This window comes from Acipenser ruthenus, chromosome 13 (genome assembly GCF_902713425.1).
Source record: "Acipenser ruthenus chromosome 13, fAciRut3.2 maternal haplotype, whole genome shotgun sequence".
Classification (NCBI taxonomy): domain Eukaryota; kingdom Metazoa; phylum Chordata; class Actinopteri; order Acipenseriformes; family Acipenseridae; genus Acipenser; species Acipenser ruthenus.
Genome location: NC_081201.1, coordinates 10,811,264 through 10,830,857, shown reverse-complemented (window position 1 = coordinate 10,830,857; position 19,594 = coordinate 10,811,264). Strand labels below are relative to the sequence as shown.

The following is a 19,594-nucleotide window of genomic DNA, read 5'->3' as shown; positions in this document are numbered from 1 at the left end:
GCCATAATAATGACTGTAATAGGATACCAAACAGGTGAGACATTATTCTTTAAGGTATCTGTAGAAGTGTTTCTATCATTCTTAACAGTACTTTTTAGTTACAAAGTTCTGGTTCTGCTTTCTTAGTGGGGGGCTATTGTGAAAGCAGGCTATAAAGCAAAAAACTGGAAATGCGAGACACATGGCAGTGATGGAGGGGGAAGGAGGAGGAATGGAGCACTCAGACTTACCCCTCAGACCCAGGAGCTGTCCCCGGTGTAGGACTACAGCTAGAGGAGAGAGGAGAGGAGATGGGAGATGAGAGGAGAGAGGGGAGAGGAGGGGGAAGAGAGGAGAGATAGAGAGGAGAGATGAGAGGGGAGCGAGCAGGGAGAGGGGAGGGGAGGGGGAGAGAAGAGGGGAGAGGAGAGAGGGGGAAATAAGGTTGAGAGAGGGAGTGGATCGAGAGGGCAAGAAAGAAAAGGGGAGGGAGTGGAAGAGAATAAAGACAGGTAAAGATCTGTTTGATACTAGGGAGATTAACAAGCCATCCGCTGTATAGGTCCGAGGTGAGAATGAAATGTGCAGATGAACAGTGGAACACTAACACTTACCAGTTCTAGTTCCACTTATCCAGGGTGAGTTACAGGCAGTCAGATCATTGAGATTATCACAGTTTATCAGAGGCAAGGAAACTGTCAACCTGGTTGAGAGGCTTATTAACAGAAAGCTAAGACAACAGACAGCTAAATTATCTGCAAAACATTTCTCAATGCATTTTGCTCCAAATAGTTAGTATTTATTTTTCTGAAAGGACACCAGTTACAATTCTAAACTACTTCAGACTATTTTCAAGCTGCTTAATGTCCGGGTTGTTTATTTCTAACTTTACTGGAAGCTTTTTCCCCCCATTCAGAAAAAAATAATGCTTATACACTTTGTAGAGAGCTTTGAGGTTTTAGAAGTCAATGTGTTACTCTGTGCTAGACAGCTGGCATGCATGTTACTAGTAACATTTACATCAAACACATTGGGACTAAGTGGCTAGCAAATTTCTTCACAAAATTCTACACCCGAAAACCACAATCTGCTCGGGAGAGGCCCAGGACTGAATGGCAGGCAGGGGTGTGCATTCTGTCTGAGGTGTGCTTTCTTTCTCACTCTCCCTCATTCATGCCCACTACATTCCAATAAATCAATGTCGGTGGACAGTCTTTCACATACTGTGGGATAGCACAGCCTTGTCTGCTCAATGTAATGTAAAACATTTTTTTTAGACTATGACTCTTCCTGAGCGCATTGTTTTAAATATCGATCTATCTATCTATCTATATATATATATATATATATATATATATATATATATATATATATATATATATATATATATATATATCTACAAAATGTACAATAAAACTAAACAAATGCTTTCTTTAAAAGAACTCAAACTCCCAGAAGCCAGATGCATTGGCTCACATTTGAGTACCAATCACAGCTTGATTCCTGTGACTGACGTGTTTTTAGTGTCAATTATTTCTTGCAAAATTGATCAGAAGTACAGCATTGAAGTATCTGCAAGGAGCGTTCAATAAATATTCTTCACTAACAGCTAGAAATAAATTACCATTAAAAAATCACATTCACCTTTACCATAATGTAAAATCTGAGACCAACGAAATGATAGAAATATATATTATGTAAGATTTACTGGAATTATTTTGTTAATGTACTTTATATGGGTGTATTTTTTTGTAGGGTAGAAATCCAGCTCAAGTGGACCAAATCCTGTGGAGACATTGCTAATCACCTTTCACCGCTCAGTTCTCAGGCATCCACATTACATTAAAGGACAGGGTACAGTGCGTACTCACTCTCAGTCAGAGGGATAGAGATCACATTACACTGAAGGACAGGGTACAGTAGATACTCACTCTCAGTGAGAGGGATAGAGATCACATTACACTGAAGGACAGGGTACAGTGCGTACTCACTCTCAGTCAGAGGGATAGAGATCACATTACACTGAAGGACAGGGTACAGTAGATACTCACTCTCAGTGAGAGGGATAGAGATCACATTACACTGAAGGACAGGGTACAGTAGATACTCACTCTCAGTGAGAGGGATAGAGATCACATTACACTGAAGGACAGGGTACAGTAGATACTCACTCTCAACGAGAGGGATAGAGATCACATTATTTGTTTATTTAGCAGACGTCTTTATCCAAGGCGACTTACAGAGACTAGGGTGTGTAAACTATGCATCAGCTGCAGAGTCACTTATAACTATGTCTCACCCGAAAGATGGAGCACAAGGAGGTTAAGTGACTTGTTCAGGGTCACACAATGAGTCAGTGGCTGAGGTGGGATTTGAACCGGGGACCTCCTGGTTACGAGCCTGTTTCTTTAAGCACTGGACCACACAGCCTCCTCACTGAAGGACAGGGTACAGTGCGTACTCACTCTCAGTCAAAGGGATAGAGATCACATTACACTGAAGGACAGGGTACAGTGCGTACTCACTCTCAGTGATAAGGGTGGAGATCACATTACACTGAAGGACAGGGTACAGTAGATACTCACTCTCAGTGAGAGGGGTGGAGATCACATTACACTAAAGGACAGGGTAAAGTAGATACAGTAGATACTCACTCTCAGTCAGAGGGATAGAGATCACCACTCCGTTCCCTGTCCCTACCCACAGCAGGTTCCCTGCGATCAGCAGCGCTGTGATTCGCACAAATGAGAAGCCCAGCTTTCCAGTACCTGCCAATCAATCAGAAGAAGGGGTTTAATTCTGAAGCATGTCTAAGAGACCTAGGAATGTTTTTTTTTTGTTTTTTTGTTTTTTTTTTAAATTTAGTCGTCGCCAATTTTTTACCCCGGTTTTCTCCCCAATTTAGTATGCCCAATTATTATCTGTATCCTCGGCTCACCGCTCGCAACCCCCCCGCCGACTCAGGAAACGGAGGCTGGAACACGCGTCCTCCGAAACGTGCTCCTGCCAAGCCATCATTTTTCGCACTGCAGATCCACAGCAATGCCACCAGACCTATAGTGCCGGAGGACAACACAGATCTGGCGGCTCCACTGCAGAACCACAGGCGTCCTATCGGCCACAGGGGTCGCTGATGCGCGGTGAGCCGTGGATTCCCCTGCCGACCTAAGCCCTCCCTACCTGGGCAGCGCTCAGCCAATTGTGCGCCGCCCCCTAGGAACTCCCGGTCACATAGCCTGGATTCGAACCTGCGATCTCCAGGCTATAGGGCACATCCTGCACTCCGCGTGGAGCGCCTTTACTGGATGCGCCACTCGGGAGCCCCTCTAGGAATGGTTGTTAATATGTTAATAGTAGGTACATCCATATACAACATATATGCACGCACCCCCCCCCCCCCCCCCCCAAAAAAATAAGATACACTTGTATCTCAAATCAATTATTATTTAACAATTAGGAATAATGCTAAACAATACACAAGTCAGCAGGCGTTCTGTATATTCACACAGCACCACAGCAGTAATAATGTACAAGAGTTCCGTACAGTCCAAAAGACTTCAGTCTTTAGCTTGCATTCCAAACTTCAAACATAAAGCAAGAAAATAAACAGCCCTTTCCTGTTTCCAGAAGATCAGTTTCCTTGGTTTCTCTGGTCAGCCACTCACCAACCAAAAAGAGATCAAACCATATTCCCTGTATCTTCAGCTATTCCAATAAACAGCCAGGTAAGCAGTTCCGTTTTTTCTCAAACGGGAACATAGAAAAACAAACAAAAGAGCTGTTTTTTTTTAATTCCCTACTGCCGCCATGGTTTTGGTACCCTCTTCTTCTTTTAAACTACTAAAAGTCTGCCTCTATACTCTGTCTCACTTGGCGTGTTGAAAAAACATTGGTTGAAAACAAACCCTGTCATGCCACACGCCGCCCACTTTTGTTAAAGGGATGCACAACATTAGGCAGAGTGATACAAAGGTAGCATCCTTTTACTGCAGAAAGTGACAGGGAATTTTGTGTTCTAAATCAGTGTTTCTCAAAAAAAAAAAAAAACTTAAACTTTAAACTTAAAAAAAAAAAAAATCCAGCATGCCACTTTCACTTCTAAACAAGAACTGCACTGTGTGTGGGCACTGCTCACTTTCAATCCTCAAGTCCGTGATTGGCTGTTAACAAAGAATCATTTTTGCTTGTACCTTCGTCAACACCAAACTTTAATACAACCCTTTTTAACCATGTTTTTTCTTAATTTCACCTCAAGCGATGCTTGTGAGAATATCGAGGGATTCAGTTCTAATTCCACCTCAAGCTCATGAGAATATCATGGGATTCAGTTCTCTGATTGCAAGCAAGAAAGCTGCCTTGAAAGACAAAAATTTGAGCTCAGCTGAGTGCATGGGCTCAAACGGAGGTTTCATCAGTACATGAAGAACTGCATTCAACCTCCATCGAGGAACTACATCCTTCACTGATGGCCTAAGCTGCCGGGTGCCTTTCAAAAATTGCCCCACCAGGAAATGAGCTCCTGGGGAGACTGAATCTATTTTTACATGGCACACTGAAATGGCTGTCTAGACCTTTAAAAAGTAGAGGGGGCTTTCCCCTCATCAAAAAAAAGGTCCTGTAACAATTGCAGTATAACTGCCATAGGGCATGTTGTGGGTTTAAACCGACGAGACAAGCAGCACGCCTGAAACACGCCCCACTTGTACCCATATTTGCAGTTTTGCAGGGTGTCAATCACCCTGTTCGATAACCCCAGACGACTCCCCAGAAGCACACAGAGTAGACGCGCTGGCCACAGATGTGCCAGTGCATGTACTCCAGGAGGTGCCCCGTCTCCCCTTATGGAGAACCACAGCGAACAGTGTGCCGACTCCTGAGAGGCAAAGAGGTCTACCTCTGCTCTCCCGAATTTCTCCCAAATGAGGGCTCACGACTTCGGGATGGAGCCTCCACTCTGCACCGCTGGGGATCCCTCTTCGAGAAGAGATCCGCAGCCCAATTGATCCCCTCTGGCAGGAAAACTGCCCCGAGTGAGAGGAAGTTCTGTTGTGCCCACAGCAGAAGCTTGTGGGCCACACGGTGGAGACTGGGTGATCGCAAACCACCCTGGTGGTTGATGTAGGACACCACAGGCATGTTGTCCGTACGAACAAGCACTTGTCTCCCCCAAACCTGTTCCAAAAAATTCTGCAAGGACAGGTACACTGCCTGCAGCTCTAAAACATTTATGTGGCGACCCTTCTATGGTGGCTGCCACACCCCCCGCACTGCCTGTCCATTACAAACGCCGCCCCAACCCGAGTTGGACGCGTCTGTGGTGACGACCTCCCGCCTGGTGACGCTAGCCCAGCGCCATGCCTAGGCATAGATGGGCGGGCTGTCTCCACCAAAAGAGTGCCTGTAGACAGTACCGAGACACTGTTAACAGGAGGTTGCGATTCAACATGGGCTGACAAGCCGTGTGGTTGAACCAAGCCTGCAGGGGGCGCATATGCAGGAGACCCAGTGGAAGGGTGTTTGATGCTGCTGCCATCAGGCCCATAAGCCTCTGGAAGGTCACTGTCGTCTGACAGTGTGGCCAACATGAGCCCTGAGTCCAGGCATATCCCTAGATAGGTAACTATCTGGGTGGGCACTAACTGGCTCTTTACATAATCCACTTTCATGCCCAGCCGACGTAGGTGGTTGGTGATGAGCTCTGTGTGCTCGTGTGCTGGAGACTCAGCGCAAATGAGCCAATCCTCCAGGTAGCTGAGGACCCTAATGCCTCAGTCTCATTTCGTAAAAAAGCGTGGCATTAGGGAGAGGCCAAATGGCATAACACAGAACTGGTATACTGTTCTGTGAAAAGCGAACCTCAGGTACTTTCTGTGCGCTGGTTTTATGGGGATGTGAAAATAGGCCTGATGGACTGCAACAGCCATTGCGATGTCAGCATTTTGAACCGTCTCTGACTCTGATACAGGTTTACCTGTGAGATCGAGGATCGGTCTGAGGCCGCCATCCCGTTTTGTCACCAGAAAGTACTTGGAATAGAACCCTTTGCAGGCAGCTTCGCCTTGCAGGAAACACATGCATGGAATCCAGGCATGGTAATGGTGCAGCATACACAGTAGTGCTGCACTTGGTATCAACACTCGGTACCTAGACAGTGCACTCATTACCTACCCTCTGTACCGACTCAGTACCTACACTCGGTACCGACACAGAGCGCTCGGTACCGACACAGTGCACTCGGTACCGACACATCACTAGGTACCGACACTTGGTACCGGCACAGTGCACTTGGTATCGAATGGTAAACTCGGTCCCAGTACTGGTACCAGGAGCTGGGACGACAGTGTCGCAGTTACCGTTAGTCGTGTATTAACAGGGGAGTCCCCTTTATAAGACAACCACTGGCTAACCTTCCAGTCAGTACAGACACAGGACTGGAAGCAGCCTGCTTGTAAACAAGCCTTTGTAAAAGTGTGCTGATAGCGACACTAATACAGTATCAAGCTGCTAAAGTAGGCACGCCCACAGTAGCTGCTTGGTTTCGTTTCAATCCTTACTCTGTAAGAAAAAGAGCGAGAGAAAGAAACACAAATTAATATATTATAACAATATAGAAATAATATACAATATAATTTACACAACCGGAACGTGAAGCGAATGGTTGGAAGAGAAATAAAATTATATATATATATATATATATATATATATATATATATATATATTTTTTTTTTTAAACTCCAAGGAGTAGAATATTGCACACCCGAAGGAGTGCTAAGGATCCCAGGATGGACGGCACTTGAGCCGCAGGCTTCCCGCAGGGCAATAGGCCACAGCGGGACTTTACTAGCACTCGGCTGAAAACACAAGAAAAGCTAGAATTAAACAATTTAACTTCATCGATTCAATATATTAATTCAACATTTGAAAATGTGAAGAAAAAGTCATTAGAAAGGTAATAAATATAAATCAAACGCTCTCTCAAGTATTCAGGCTCAGCTGGAAAGGGAAATGGCATCGCTGTCAGTACTCGCAGCTCCTTTAGGCTCTCGGGGGAGGAGCAGCAGCTGTATCACACTGCTCTGATGAGAAGTCTTTGGTATAAAGTTTCAGGTTCAGGTGTCAAAGGGGAAATGTAATGGTTAATATTCCCTACTTGAAAGGGAACATAATTTTTTTTTGTTTTTTACAATTGCAGCATTATAACAACAGTGCAAGAAAAAGTCAAATCACTTTTTAGAAATTATTTTTTCTGCTATAGATTTCAAAGCAGACACCCTTCAAACTCTCATCAATGCTAACATCTTTGTCTAGTACATATACAATCGTCTCATGTTATACAGGGTGATTGATGTGGTAAACTTTCTTTCTATCTTCCACAGTTTCGGGTAGTCATGTGTATCGCTGTTATATGCATTATTATCTGTGAGGTGTACTTCATCAGCAGAATAAATCAGTTCCTTACACCCCCTTGTAACATCAACAAACACATAAATACCCTCATCTCATTTGCTGTAGTAAGCATCCATTTTTTACTCGCAAATGCGACCATCTATTTTTTACTGCTCATCTATGGATGGGCCGGTCTGTCAAGCACATTTCTTAGGGACTGCTGCCATCTGCCAGCGAAAAACAAAACTGCAGACTATAGTACTATGTAGTCTGCTTATTTATTTAGTGTACCATGTCAAAAAAAGGTGTGTTAAACTTTGCAGATACACATATAAACCCCCAGCACGCTATTCTCACGGAAGTGACAAATTTGGACTTGCATGCGCTCCAAGTGGAAATCGTGGGATAAGCAGCTGTGTGGTTAAGCTTGTGAGAATATCGAGGGATTCGGTTTAGCTTGAGCAGCTTACCCAGCATCTTGCTGACGTAGGGCTCGATGTCCACGTCCTGCAGGTGCTGGTGCGTGAGAGCGTGGTAGAGCCGCAGCGTGGAATCCAGGCGAATCGACACCCACACCCCGTCCCCGATCCACGCCAGCTGCCGGACCTGGCTCTCCCGCCGCGGGTGAGCGTCGAACGATTTCTATCAGGAGAGAGACACACCTTGAGAAGCCAGCAGCAAAGAAACATCTATATTTGTTTTAGGGCATTTAACAGGTAGGCAAGCCAACTACTGTAAGTGAGAATGTGGTTGGACTGGGTTAAGTCTGACCTGATTGGATCCTGTAAGAATGTGGTCAGGTTAAATTGGGTATCAGATTGTCAATTGAACCATGTGTATGCAAGAGGGATGACTGGTCTCCTTGGAACTGAAGGTGAGCAGGTGTTTGTGTGCTTTACCGTGAGACACACTGTGATAGCTGTCTGCTGCAACTCCTCACCCAGCCTTAAAGGGACACAACTTTTCCAGAGATATATTTTTTTGTATATTTTGAAGATAAAACTAAGCTAAAATGCATGTTTCATGTGTGCAATCCAATTCTTAAGCTATAACATGAATAAAAAAGTGTTTACCCCACATATATCTTGTTTAAGTTAGCCAGGAGTTTACTATTACATCTTTACAGAGCTGACCCTTTTTTGCATAACTTGCCCCCACCCCCTACTTTGTAGATATCACATAAAGCTGTGGCAATACCATAGACTTTTTTATGAAGTTTGGTCCTGTGCAGGTAGTCAGAGTAGATCTCTGAGAGTAGATCAGCCTGGAAATCACCCAAAGCCGCCCACACTCACCTCAATCTGCATGGTCTTGGGCTGGATGACGTGGATCTTGTTCTTGTAGCCGCACCACACCCTGTCGTGGACCATGGCCATGCAGCGGATGGAGTGATGAGGCCTGCCCAGGTCCATCAGGTGGTAGTTACTGAGGTCCCACTGTCTGTCTGCCGGAAGAAAGACACAGCCAGTCAACACATTGGATAACGTCTAGGACTAAAGGAATGAGCTGTGAAGACAGACTGAAATAACTGAATCTATTTATTCTGGAACAAAAAATTACAGTTGGCTTGATTGAAGTCTTTAAAATCTTAAAAGGGGTTGATAAAGTTAACCCTAGACACTATTTTAAGTGCAGAAACCAGGTTCAGAGGACACAGTTGGAAGGCCAGAGGGAAGGAGGCACTTCTTCACAGAGTGGTGAGGGTATGGAATGGGTTACCTAGTTATGTTGTTGATGCTAAATCACTGGGATCCTTTAAGACCCAACTTGACAAAGTTTGAAGATCAATCAGCTACTAGGAACCGGATGAGCATTGATGGGCTAAAGCCTTGGTGATATTTTCAGATCTTGGTAACAATGCTGAGTAGAAGCAAATCCCATTTTGTGGGTTTTTCCTCCCAACTATCGCAACTGAGAAAAGCCAAGCAGAGTCCTCCACAGGTCTGCCTGTAAGATTCCCACTAGCAATTGTTACCTTCAGCTCTGTGGAAGATAGCCAATGTCCCGTCTGCTAATGCCACCAGCACACGGCCCTTCACGTGTCTGAAACAGAAGAAAGATTCATCAGCTCCTAGTCATCAGCTCCTAGAGGCCAGCAGTGAGGAGCTCTAACCCAGCAATCAGGGAGCCTGTCACCACAACCCACATCCAGACGCATCAAGGGCTTGTGCTAAAGAATGTCCAAACCAAGTCTGAGCACTAACCCCAGACATGTACAATATCCATCTTTTCCATAATATAATAAACTGGTTAAAACAGAGTGTAACTGTGTGTAATTAGTGTGGTACCACAAGGGTCTGCACTTGGACCCTTACTGTCCCTCTTTTATATAAATGAGTTGGACCAAGATACACATTGCAAGATTGTTAAATTTGAAAATGATACCAGTAGTGGACTCCAGTTAATTCAAGGGGAATCTGACCTTCTCTCTAACTACTACATATTGGGTGTAGAAATAAAAGTTATATGTATAACATGAACGGGACGGAAATAGGGAATGAAGACTTTGAAAAGGATCTGAAGGTTATGGTGGATAATTAAATGTATCTCGCCAGTGTGGTGAGGCATTTAAAAAGGCAAATAGAATGTTAGGCTACATTGCAAAAAAGTGTGGAATACAAGTCTAGGTTATACAATGCTCTAGTTAGACCCCATCTAGAATACTGTATGCAGTTACAGTCACCTCACAACAAAAAAGACACTGTTGCACTTGAGAAGGTAAAGAGAAGGGCAACTAGGGTGTTCCCAGGACTCAATGTCATGAGCTGAGGAAATATTACTGATATGACAATCAGGCCCCTGGTAAATGTGTTCCGAATTAACTGATCGCACTTCACATAACAGCTTGAATAAGTCACACATGGCACACCTGTAAGTCTGTAGGTCTACAAATACTTAAGGGAGGGACTATTTTTTTTCAACATCAAACTCTTGTCTCCTGATACTATTCTGAACTGAAGGTAGTTCTGAAACCCAGGACTATTATGTTACCCTATATTTGCTCCCCAATTCAGAATGTTCATTTATATTCCCCCAACAGCTACAGTTGAAGGTCATTGGGTGTCCTCCGATCACACAACCAAGCCAATCGCCTCTTTACACCCAGGAACTCTGGAGGACAAAAGGCCAGCTCTGCTGGTGTCTGCTTGAGCTCTCCAGGTGCCTGGCCAGTAGGGTGCATAGTCGCATGATGAGGAGAAACAGTCCCTTCCAGGTTTGCCTCCCTAACCCACAGGAGCGCCTGGGCCAATGCGACTCTCTCTCCGGAACAGCCAGGAACATGCCCTCCCCTGACTGTATGACTCACCCTGCACACCGTGTGGCTGTGCTTTTCCTGGGGGAGACACCCGGGGACCCCCAGCTTATTGTACACACAGCAGATGCTTTCCTAGCGCAGCTTCCAGAATGAGAGCACGCGTACTTACACCAGGCTGAGAACAGAGTCCTTCAGCTTGATTGAGTGCAGGCATTTCTTCCAATTGGACACAGCAGAGTGAACATAGAGCCTATAGAGAACAGGAAGAGAGCATGATAAGTCCTGTACAAGCTTAGCCTTAGTGTTGGTACAGGGAACCCTCTGTACTGAGGCCAGTCAAGGAACCAGCACAATGTGGCTGTAATAGGGGGGTGGCATTACTACTGAAGGTTCTTGTGGCAAGTTAACACCAAAGGATTTGTATTATTTAAAAAAGTAAACTAGGTAACAGTTTATTTATTTAGCTTCTTAATGAATTTCCACAAACAAATTAACCATAAGGGGTATCTATCTCTCATGTCAGATCTCATAAATCGTGCAATACTGGAAAACAGTTCACCATCCATTCTAAACACCCTGATCTCCGAGGGTATTCCCAGGATTGAAGCTGCCCCCTCTCTTACCAGCCGTTCTGAGCCCCGAGCCACATGGTGGGGGCGGAGCTTGTGACTGCACCAGGCTCCTCCCCTGCCTCCTCTGGCTCTTGTGATGTTGCTGTGCTGGACTCCTCCTTGGTCTGCCCTGCCTCCCTGCAGACACAGTGTAAAGTACTTGTTTAAACACTAGAGAAGGCATCCACACACATGTTTACAGGCAATCCACAATACAGAGTGACACAGGAATGAAACTTGAGTTCCGTCCCATCCTGTCCCATTAAAAATGTTCCTGTCCCATCCCATCGCGTACTGTTCCGTACATATATATTTTTTTCATTCCCGTCCCATCCCGTCTTGTCATAACAGTAAACAAAAAGGCACAACTTATATACAAATTAGAACACTTCCGATTATAAAAAAATAAATACAAAGGACATGAGTTTTTAACAACTGAAAAGAATATGCGTGCGTCCACATCGGATGTCCCTTTAACATTGTAATAATAATAAAAAATACTATATTTTAACAGAAGTAATTTCTATCTGAACTATGGTTGTTCATTACTGTTAACATTTTATGTCCAAAGCAAAGCAAAACATTTGAATTAATCATTAGTTATATCTGCTTATTTGCTTGTGCATCTGTTACTTTATAATTTTTTTTTACTTTTTTACTTTCAACAATGTACAGAGCCGATGTTTACCGGCTGCCTCAGCGAACGCTACGCCCCTGGTTTAAACCACTTACTAAATCACTTCATAGCATTAGACTACGTGGAAAAGTTGCAGGAAGAATCATTCTCTGAACAAATTACACATACAGTAACTATTACCATGAAGCACATAAAATTTATTTTATGGATAGTAAATTTTCATTCGTCATGTTCATATGGTTAAAAACACAATGATTGTCATAGTATATATTTCTCCACCAGTCGGTTCACAGACATTTTTAGATTAATAATGTGATCGTTTTTTTTCTTTATTTTTTTATTGCAAAGTGACTAGCTACTTGTCAAATATTTTGGAGGCTAATCAGGGTTTTAATTTTGTATTTTAAACAGGCATCCAATAGTAATACGTGTCATTGTATATTAGCGATTTTAAACAACTTTTTTATGTCCTTCTCGGTGCAGTTGCCGCAAACCGCCCTCTTGGTCACTCCTCTCAATATCTCTGATCAGTACTTTATTTCCTCTTCTCTGTCGCTCCCATCCCTTCCTACTCCGCCGACCCCCTCTGTCACTTTCCGTCGAAAAATCCGTTCTCTCTCGCCCTCTGTCTTTTCCTCTGCTGCTGTCTCGCACCTCCCCTCTATTGACTCCTTCTCCCAACTCTCTGTAGACTCGACTACCTCTACCCTCTTCTTCTCCCTCACCTCCTGCCTCTACTCCCTTTGTCCCCTCACCTCTCGACCTGACCGCCCCTCCCCGCCCCAGCCGTGGCACACAGCGTGGAGAGCTCTCCACACCCACACACAGTGTGGAACACACCCACGCACAGTGTGGAGCGCTCCCTCCACCCACATACAGTTTGAAGCTCTCCCTATACCCACACACAGTGTGAAGCACTCTCTACACCCACATACAGTTTGAAGCTCTCCCTATACCCACACACAGTGTGGAGCACTCCCTCCACCCACACACAGTTTGAAGCTCTCCCTATACCCACACACAGTGTGGAGCACTCCCTCCACCCACACACAGTTTGAAGCTCTCCCTATACCCACACACAGTGTGGAGCACTCTCTATACCCACACATAGTGTGGAGCACTCTCTACATCCACACACAGTGTGGCGCACCCCCACACCCACACACAGTGTGGAGCGCTCCCTCTACCCACATACAGTTTGAAGCTCTCCCTATACCCACACACAGTGTGGAGCACTCCCTCCACCCACACACAGTTTGAAGCTCTCCCTATACCCACACACAGTGTGGAGCACTCTCTATATCCACACATAGTGTGGAGCACTCTCTACACCCACACACAGTGTGGTGCACCCCCACACCCACACACAGTGTGGAGCGCTCTCTACACCCACACAGAGTGTGGAGCGCTCTCTATACCCACACATAGTGTGGAGCACTCTCTACACCCACACACAGTGTGGAGCTCTCCCCACACCCACGCACAGTGTGGAGCTCTCCCCACACCCACACATAGTGTGGAGCACTCTCTACATCCACACACAGTGTGGAGCGCTCCCCACACCCACACACAGTGTGGAGCGCTCCCTCCACCCACATACAGTGTGGAGCGCTCTCTACACCCACACACAGTGTGGAGCGCTCCCCACACCCACACACAGAGTGGAGCGCTCTCTACACCCACACACAGTGTGGAGCGCTCTCTACACCCACACACAGTGTGGAGCTCTCCCTACCTGTCCTGCGCGTGCTCCCTTGAACTGGTTGACTCCAGGTCAGTGAAGATGTGCTCTGTGAATGGACCGGGCCGTGCTGACACCGGCACCGTCTCGCTGGCTGCTGGCTCCGACACCTCCGTGGCTTCAGTAGCCTCCTCTGCAGACTGGGACGGGTTCAGTTTGCCATTGCTGATCGGAGCTACAGGGGGAGAGGATACTGCCATGGGGTAAAAATGAACTTCAATGCATGAAATTGTAATTTATTGTTTTGCTGTTAATTGCATAAGATCAACTTGGTACACTGAAGAAGACACTAGCCAAAACATTCTGCTTGTCTTACAGTTTATCTTATAGTTTTATCTTAATAACTATACTGATTACATCAAAATAATTCTATAAATCTGACCTTCTTGCACTTCCATTAGCTACATTAGTCTCAAATGTGCAGTTTTTAAAGAAACACAGGGCAGCTGGGTGGTTAATGACAGGAAATAAGGCATTGAAATGGTTGGGGTTTTGCTTCACCCTCACGTTGACCAAGCAAGTGCAACACTAACTGAAAGCATGGCTTGCAAAGAGAGATTTCTTTAACTAAGTGCAGTACCAAATATCATGTTTTAATAAACACACAAGTGAGACCTATATAATAAATGGAAGTGCACAATAGATAAGATCTATGGAATTATGACTTCAAACACTACAAACCATAAATACTAAAAGAAACGAGTAAATTGACAAATGTTTCAACTAGTCTTCTTAATATAACATCTTATGCAATAGTTTGTGGACACTGACAATACATATTGTTATTTAAAGAATAGGGGTGTAACGATTAATTGTGTATTGATGAATGGTGACACTCTCTGTACATAATATGTTGTATCAGAACAAAAGGTATTTATTGGTTGTATTGGGATACAAGACTGAAAACGTTAGGATATTATCATAACCCTGGTTCCCTGAAATAGAAATGAAACCATTACCTAATGGGTATTTAACCTAAAGACCCTGGCGTAGAAACCTTCTTCCAAATGAAGAGGATGTACCGTGCAAATGGCCCGTTTTTGTAGCAGGGATTGTCACCCTCCTGAGACAACACCACCGCGCCTCGCGGGTCTGTGACTAACCTTGTAGTCACGCCCCAAAAGGGAGGGAGACCATGCTTGAATTATAGAGAATAGCCAGTCTGTACAGTATTGAGCACCCAGGTGTCTGTGGTGCATTGACGCCAATACTCCAGGTGACTCCCTGAAGAGGGGCCCTGGGCCTGTGGCAGCAAATTGCTAGGGGCTGTTGCTTGGCTTGAGGCTTAGCCTGAGGCTTTTGTCTGTGTGCCTGATGGTAGAACTTGTTAAGTTTCCCCGGTGTGCAGCCATGGGCCAGTTATGAAAACCCCACCTGGACGTGGCAGCCAGCTGTGCCGGTCTGTGAGGCTGCTGGGGCCTTGGCTGGCAGTTTGTCACTGGTTTGTGCACTAGGGGAGGCCGCTTGGGAAGCAGGTGCACCAGCTCCTTTGTGGACTCTCTTGTGCGCTGAGATCGTTGTAGCATCTCATCTACCACGGGTCCAAAAGTATGCCCAAGTGTAATGGGTGAATCCAAAGGCAGCGCTTTATCTCTGTCAGCCACTTGTGCCTGGGAGAGCCATAGCTGTCGTCTTGCAGCTACTATCCCTCAAGATTACTGCCCACCGGCTGTCCGTTCAGCTTCGAGATACGGAGCAGGTTCTTATTAACAAGCTGCAGCTCATCTAGCTGTTGCGATGTGGCTCTGTGGTTCTGGTAAGCTACCAAAATACTGTTATAGTCACCCAGCCGTGCGGCGAACGCGCCAAGTAAGCCCACTTTAGGATAACCCGACACTGTTTATTTGGGCAGGTAGCGTCCTTATTAAGGAGCGCTAATTTGGGCGCCTGCACCAAAGCAGCGATGGCCGCATCCACCACAGGGAACTCAGCCAAGCGGGGTTTCCCTGTGTCATGGAAGCTATACAAAGTCTCCACAACCAGTCGGTTGACCCCAGGATGAGTGTACTTTGAAAAGAAAATCCAGGTGCACTGCGGGGGACATATGCGAGGGAGTAGGGTCGTCCTCAAAAATTGACTATTTCCGCTTCACATCAAAAGGCCATGGAATTTGTAAGCAGGGCTTTAAAGTACCGTATTCCTTCAAATTTAAGATGCCCTCATATTTAAGCCGCAGCCCAAATTTACCACCCTCAATTTGAGGAAAAAATCAATCAAATAAATATGCATTTACAAAGATACAACCTCAATTACGCTGTTGTATCGTACAACACTGACACGAAACAGTGTTGTTGCAGATTAACCACAGAGCTTGTTTATTGTGCTGCATACTGTATAATACTTAAGATGGCGTTTCTGTCGTACACACACCTCTCACTCACTCATGGCATCACCCTTCCCGGCAACACCAAGCACGACATCAGGCAACATGTAAACCCAGCAACCACAACAGCACTGACCGCATTGCAAACACAACAGTCTGAACGTTAGGTTATCATCATAACCCTGGTTCTCTGAAATGGAAATGTAACCATTACCGAATGCAAATGTTTAAATATTGTCTTCAGAGATTATCCTTCGCATTGCATTTATTATCTTTTTATGCTGAAGCTATTCATAAATAACTTTGTATTCCTCAATTTAGTTGCATTTTATTACTCTCATGATGCAACTTATAGAGACTTTATCACAGCATATTATTATTATTATTATTATTATTATTTAGGTGCTACCTTTATCCAAGGTGACTTTTCAATAGTAAATAAAATAAATAAAACGTTATCTTCCAGCTCAACAGATGTGCTCTGCTTTTGTGTCTTGGTTACTCTTGCAACCAATCTATTTATTAATTATTGATTATTATTTATTTATTTTGCTATAGTCTCAAATAACTCAAGATGTCTTACTGTTGTATGCTTATATGTTAGTGTTTGTTCTGATTTGTCCCGAGATCCACCAAAAATCTTTTGTGATCCCGTATTGGCCACCACTGCTCTATTAGGAAATTGGCCTTGCAAAATGTGACACAGGTAAAACCCTGGCATTACGCAAGCAGCAAGCGTGCACACTGTAACCACTGCTGCCTCAATCTGCTCAAGCCGCCGCTTGTATACAGTACTTTGTTGCAGGCGCAGTACACAGCACCTTGCAACCGAGCAGACAGTAAAATGAACCAAGATTAACCCATTGGTTAAACAGCCGCATGGTGCCTCAGCACTAGTGCTGTACTGTACAGTACCCTTGTCACGGTACGGTGGTGGTACACTCAGTGTGATACACCACTCGGTGGTGGTACACTCAGTACAGTTCGGGTGAACTTGGTACGGTATGGTTAAGTGGTACACTCGGTGGTGATATGCCACTCGGTGGTGGTACAACTCGGTACGGTATGGTTCAGTGGTACACTCGGTGGTGGTATGCCACTCTGTGGTGGTACCCCTGGTATGGTATGGTTCGGTGGTACACCCCAGTGGTGGAACGTCACTCGGTGGTGGTACCCCCAATATGGTACGGTGGTAACACCCGGTCCGGTTCGGTGGTACACTCGTAACAGTACAGTTAGGGTACCCCGGTGCAGTAACATCATTCGCTGTTCTGTACATGTACCGGGTCGGAAAAGGGCAGGTCTGTGACCCAGTTACTGCAGAAGCAATATACAGGGGTGCCCACTTATAGCGCTTCTGGCAAACCGACACAGCCCTAAGACTGATGGAAGCCTACTGTCAGAGCACTGACAGTCTTCACAATGGCACTGCAAGCAGAGACCAGGGCAGCAACTAAACACTGCAGGAGGGACTGCGGACAGCGAGACGTGAAGCACAGCTGAGCCCAGCAACTGCTAGTGAATAGGGATGGTAACCTTGTTCGATGTACAGAGTACTGGCGGGAACAGAAGCAGGCCTGGACCTACAGTTACCATGGGAGCGATCTATAGGGGTGCCCACCTATAGCGCTTTTGATTAATCCAACAGTCTGAAAAGTGAGGAAACCCTATTATTAGAGCCCTAACAGTCATCACAATAATTCTGCAAGCAGAACTAATGTGGCAACAAGACATTGTAGGAGAAACTGCAAGCAGTTTAGGCCGAAGTACGTGTCTCGGTCAAATATAGGACTGCTGAGCACAGCAGCTATGTTCAGATTTCTGTGGAAAAAACAGAAAAATGCACACCAAGAAACATATTTTTCACACAAAACAGTGAAAACTCAATTACCGTTAATTTTAAACAATTTTAGTAACAAAAAACGAACATTTTATTTTTAAACTTAAAACGAAGTTAGCAGCCTGAGAGAGAAACATTAAGGTTGTTCGATCCTGGGGAAGAGGGGCGATGGAGCTGCATGCTTCACACGAGGCACAAGGCCGCTGAGGGACTTAACAAAAACCACGGCTGAGTGCACAATACGTGTAAGTAGTAATACTTTAAGTATGTAACAATAAATCACATTAATTTGTGTATTTACACAAGCGTATAAGCAGATATAAGTAACTTGACACTTATCTGTTCATAGACTCTTCCGTTCAGGTCGGATGAAAGGAAAAATGATGACGATGTCTGTGTCTGCAGTCCAGTTATACCCTCGGGGGCAGACACGACTGCGTCACAGGCACTAACGTGGGCTGCTTTGACATATCTGATTCAGGTTATCAAGGTCTTTAGGTTAAATACCCGTTAGGTAACGGTTACATTTCATACTTGATAGGGAACACAACATAGCTCATTGTAGTTCACCAAATGGTATCCTTGAATTAAGTGTGTTTTAGAGTTGGTATGAATAGATATCTCACTATTAAATTTAAGAAAATAGTCCATCATTAAATGATCGTTTGATTTTATAATGCATCAAGTAACCCATCAGGGGGCAGTTGTACTAACGAGATCAAAAAATGGGATGGATCCGGGATCACTGGAACCGGATCATGCAAAGGTGTTTTACTAAGCGGATCTGGATCTGGCTCCACCAATCCGTAATCTTGATCCGATCCTGGAGCTGCATGTGCCATAACTAGGGAAACTAACCAATGAGAAGCAAAACATACGTGGCGCGTAGTTTAAAGACCCCAGCTGTCAAATTTGTATACAGCCTGAGAGCACAGTAATGTTACGAAGAAAGGCAAATGGATGGACAGAGATAAATCAGAATTCCATCATTAAACAATGTAAATCCAAAACACTTTATTTTAAGTCAACAACAAAAAAAAGCTTTCATTTTTTAATTCACTGTAGCTTGGTGTTATTTAGTAATGTCATTACACTGATGTTTCGAACGGTCTAAGTGTAGTTGAACTTTTCCTTTTCAACTGAAATAGTAAACTTAAAACGGTACAGCAAAACAAGTTCTGAGTTTTACTATATATATATACAGTACTGTGGAAAAGTTTTAGGCAGGTGTGAAAAAATGCTGTAAAGTAGGAATGCTTTCAAAAATAGACATGTTAATAGTTTATATTTATCAGTTAACAAAATGCAAAGTGAGTGAACAGAAGAAAAATCTACATCAAATCAATATTTGGTGTGACCACCCTTTTGCCTTCAGAACAGCATCAATTCTTCTAGGTACACTTGCAACACAGTTTTTGAAGGAACTCGGCAGGTAGGTTGGCCCAAACATCTTGAAGAACTAACCACAGTTCTTCTGTGGATTTAGGCAGCCTCAGTTGCTTCTCTCTCTTCATGTAATCCCAGACAGACTCGATGATGTTGAGATCAGGGCTCTGTGGGGGCCATACCATCACTTCCAGGGACTCCTTGTTCTTCTTTACGCTGAAGATAGTTCTTGATGACTTTCGCTGTATGTTTGGGGTCATTGTCATGCTGCAGAATATAATTTGGGGCCAATCAGATGCCTCCCTGATGGTATTGCATGATGGATAAGTATCTGCCTGTACTTCTCAGCATTGAGGAGACCATTAATTCTGACCAAATCCCCAACTCCATTTGCAGAAATGCAGCCCCAAACTTGCAAGGAACCTCCACCATGCT

At 44.6% G+C, this 19,594-nt stretch overlaps 1 protein-coding gene across 9 annotated transcripts in view; it reads right to left on the bottom strand.

Annotated features, from left to right (window-relative positions):
* Window positions 1-19,594, bottom strand: part of LOC117417980 (C-Jun-amino-terminal kinase-interacting protein 3-like) — a 119,799-nt gene that overhangs the window by 13,621 nt on the left and 86,584 nt on the right. For 6 of the 9 annotated variants that reach the window (XM_059035659.1, XM_059035660.1, XM_059035664.1 and 3 more), the window contains 8 exons: window positions 13,605-13,803; window positions 11,245-11,370; window positions 10,791-10,871; window positions 9,341-9,408; window positions 8,661-8,809; window positions 7,836-8,007; window positions 2,634-2,747; window positions 231-269 (listed from right to left, as the gene is read on the bottom strand). In XM_059035659.1, coding sequence (XP_058891642.1) covers window positions 231-269; window positions 2,634-2,747; window positions 7,836-8,007; window positions 8,661-8,809; window positions 9,341-9,408; window positions 10,791-10,871; window positions 11,245-11,370; window positions 13,605-13,803 — 948 coding nt within the window. The remainder of the gene's footprint in view (window positions 1-230; window positions 270-2,633; window positions 2,748-7,835; window positions 8,008-8,660; window positions 8,810-9,340; window positions 9,409-10,790; window positions 10,872-11,244; window positions 11,371-13,604; window positions 13,804-19,594) is intronic. The other 3 variants (XM_059035662.1, XM_059035666.1, XM_059035665.1) reach the window with 2 other exon arrangements.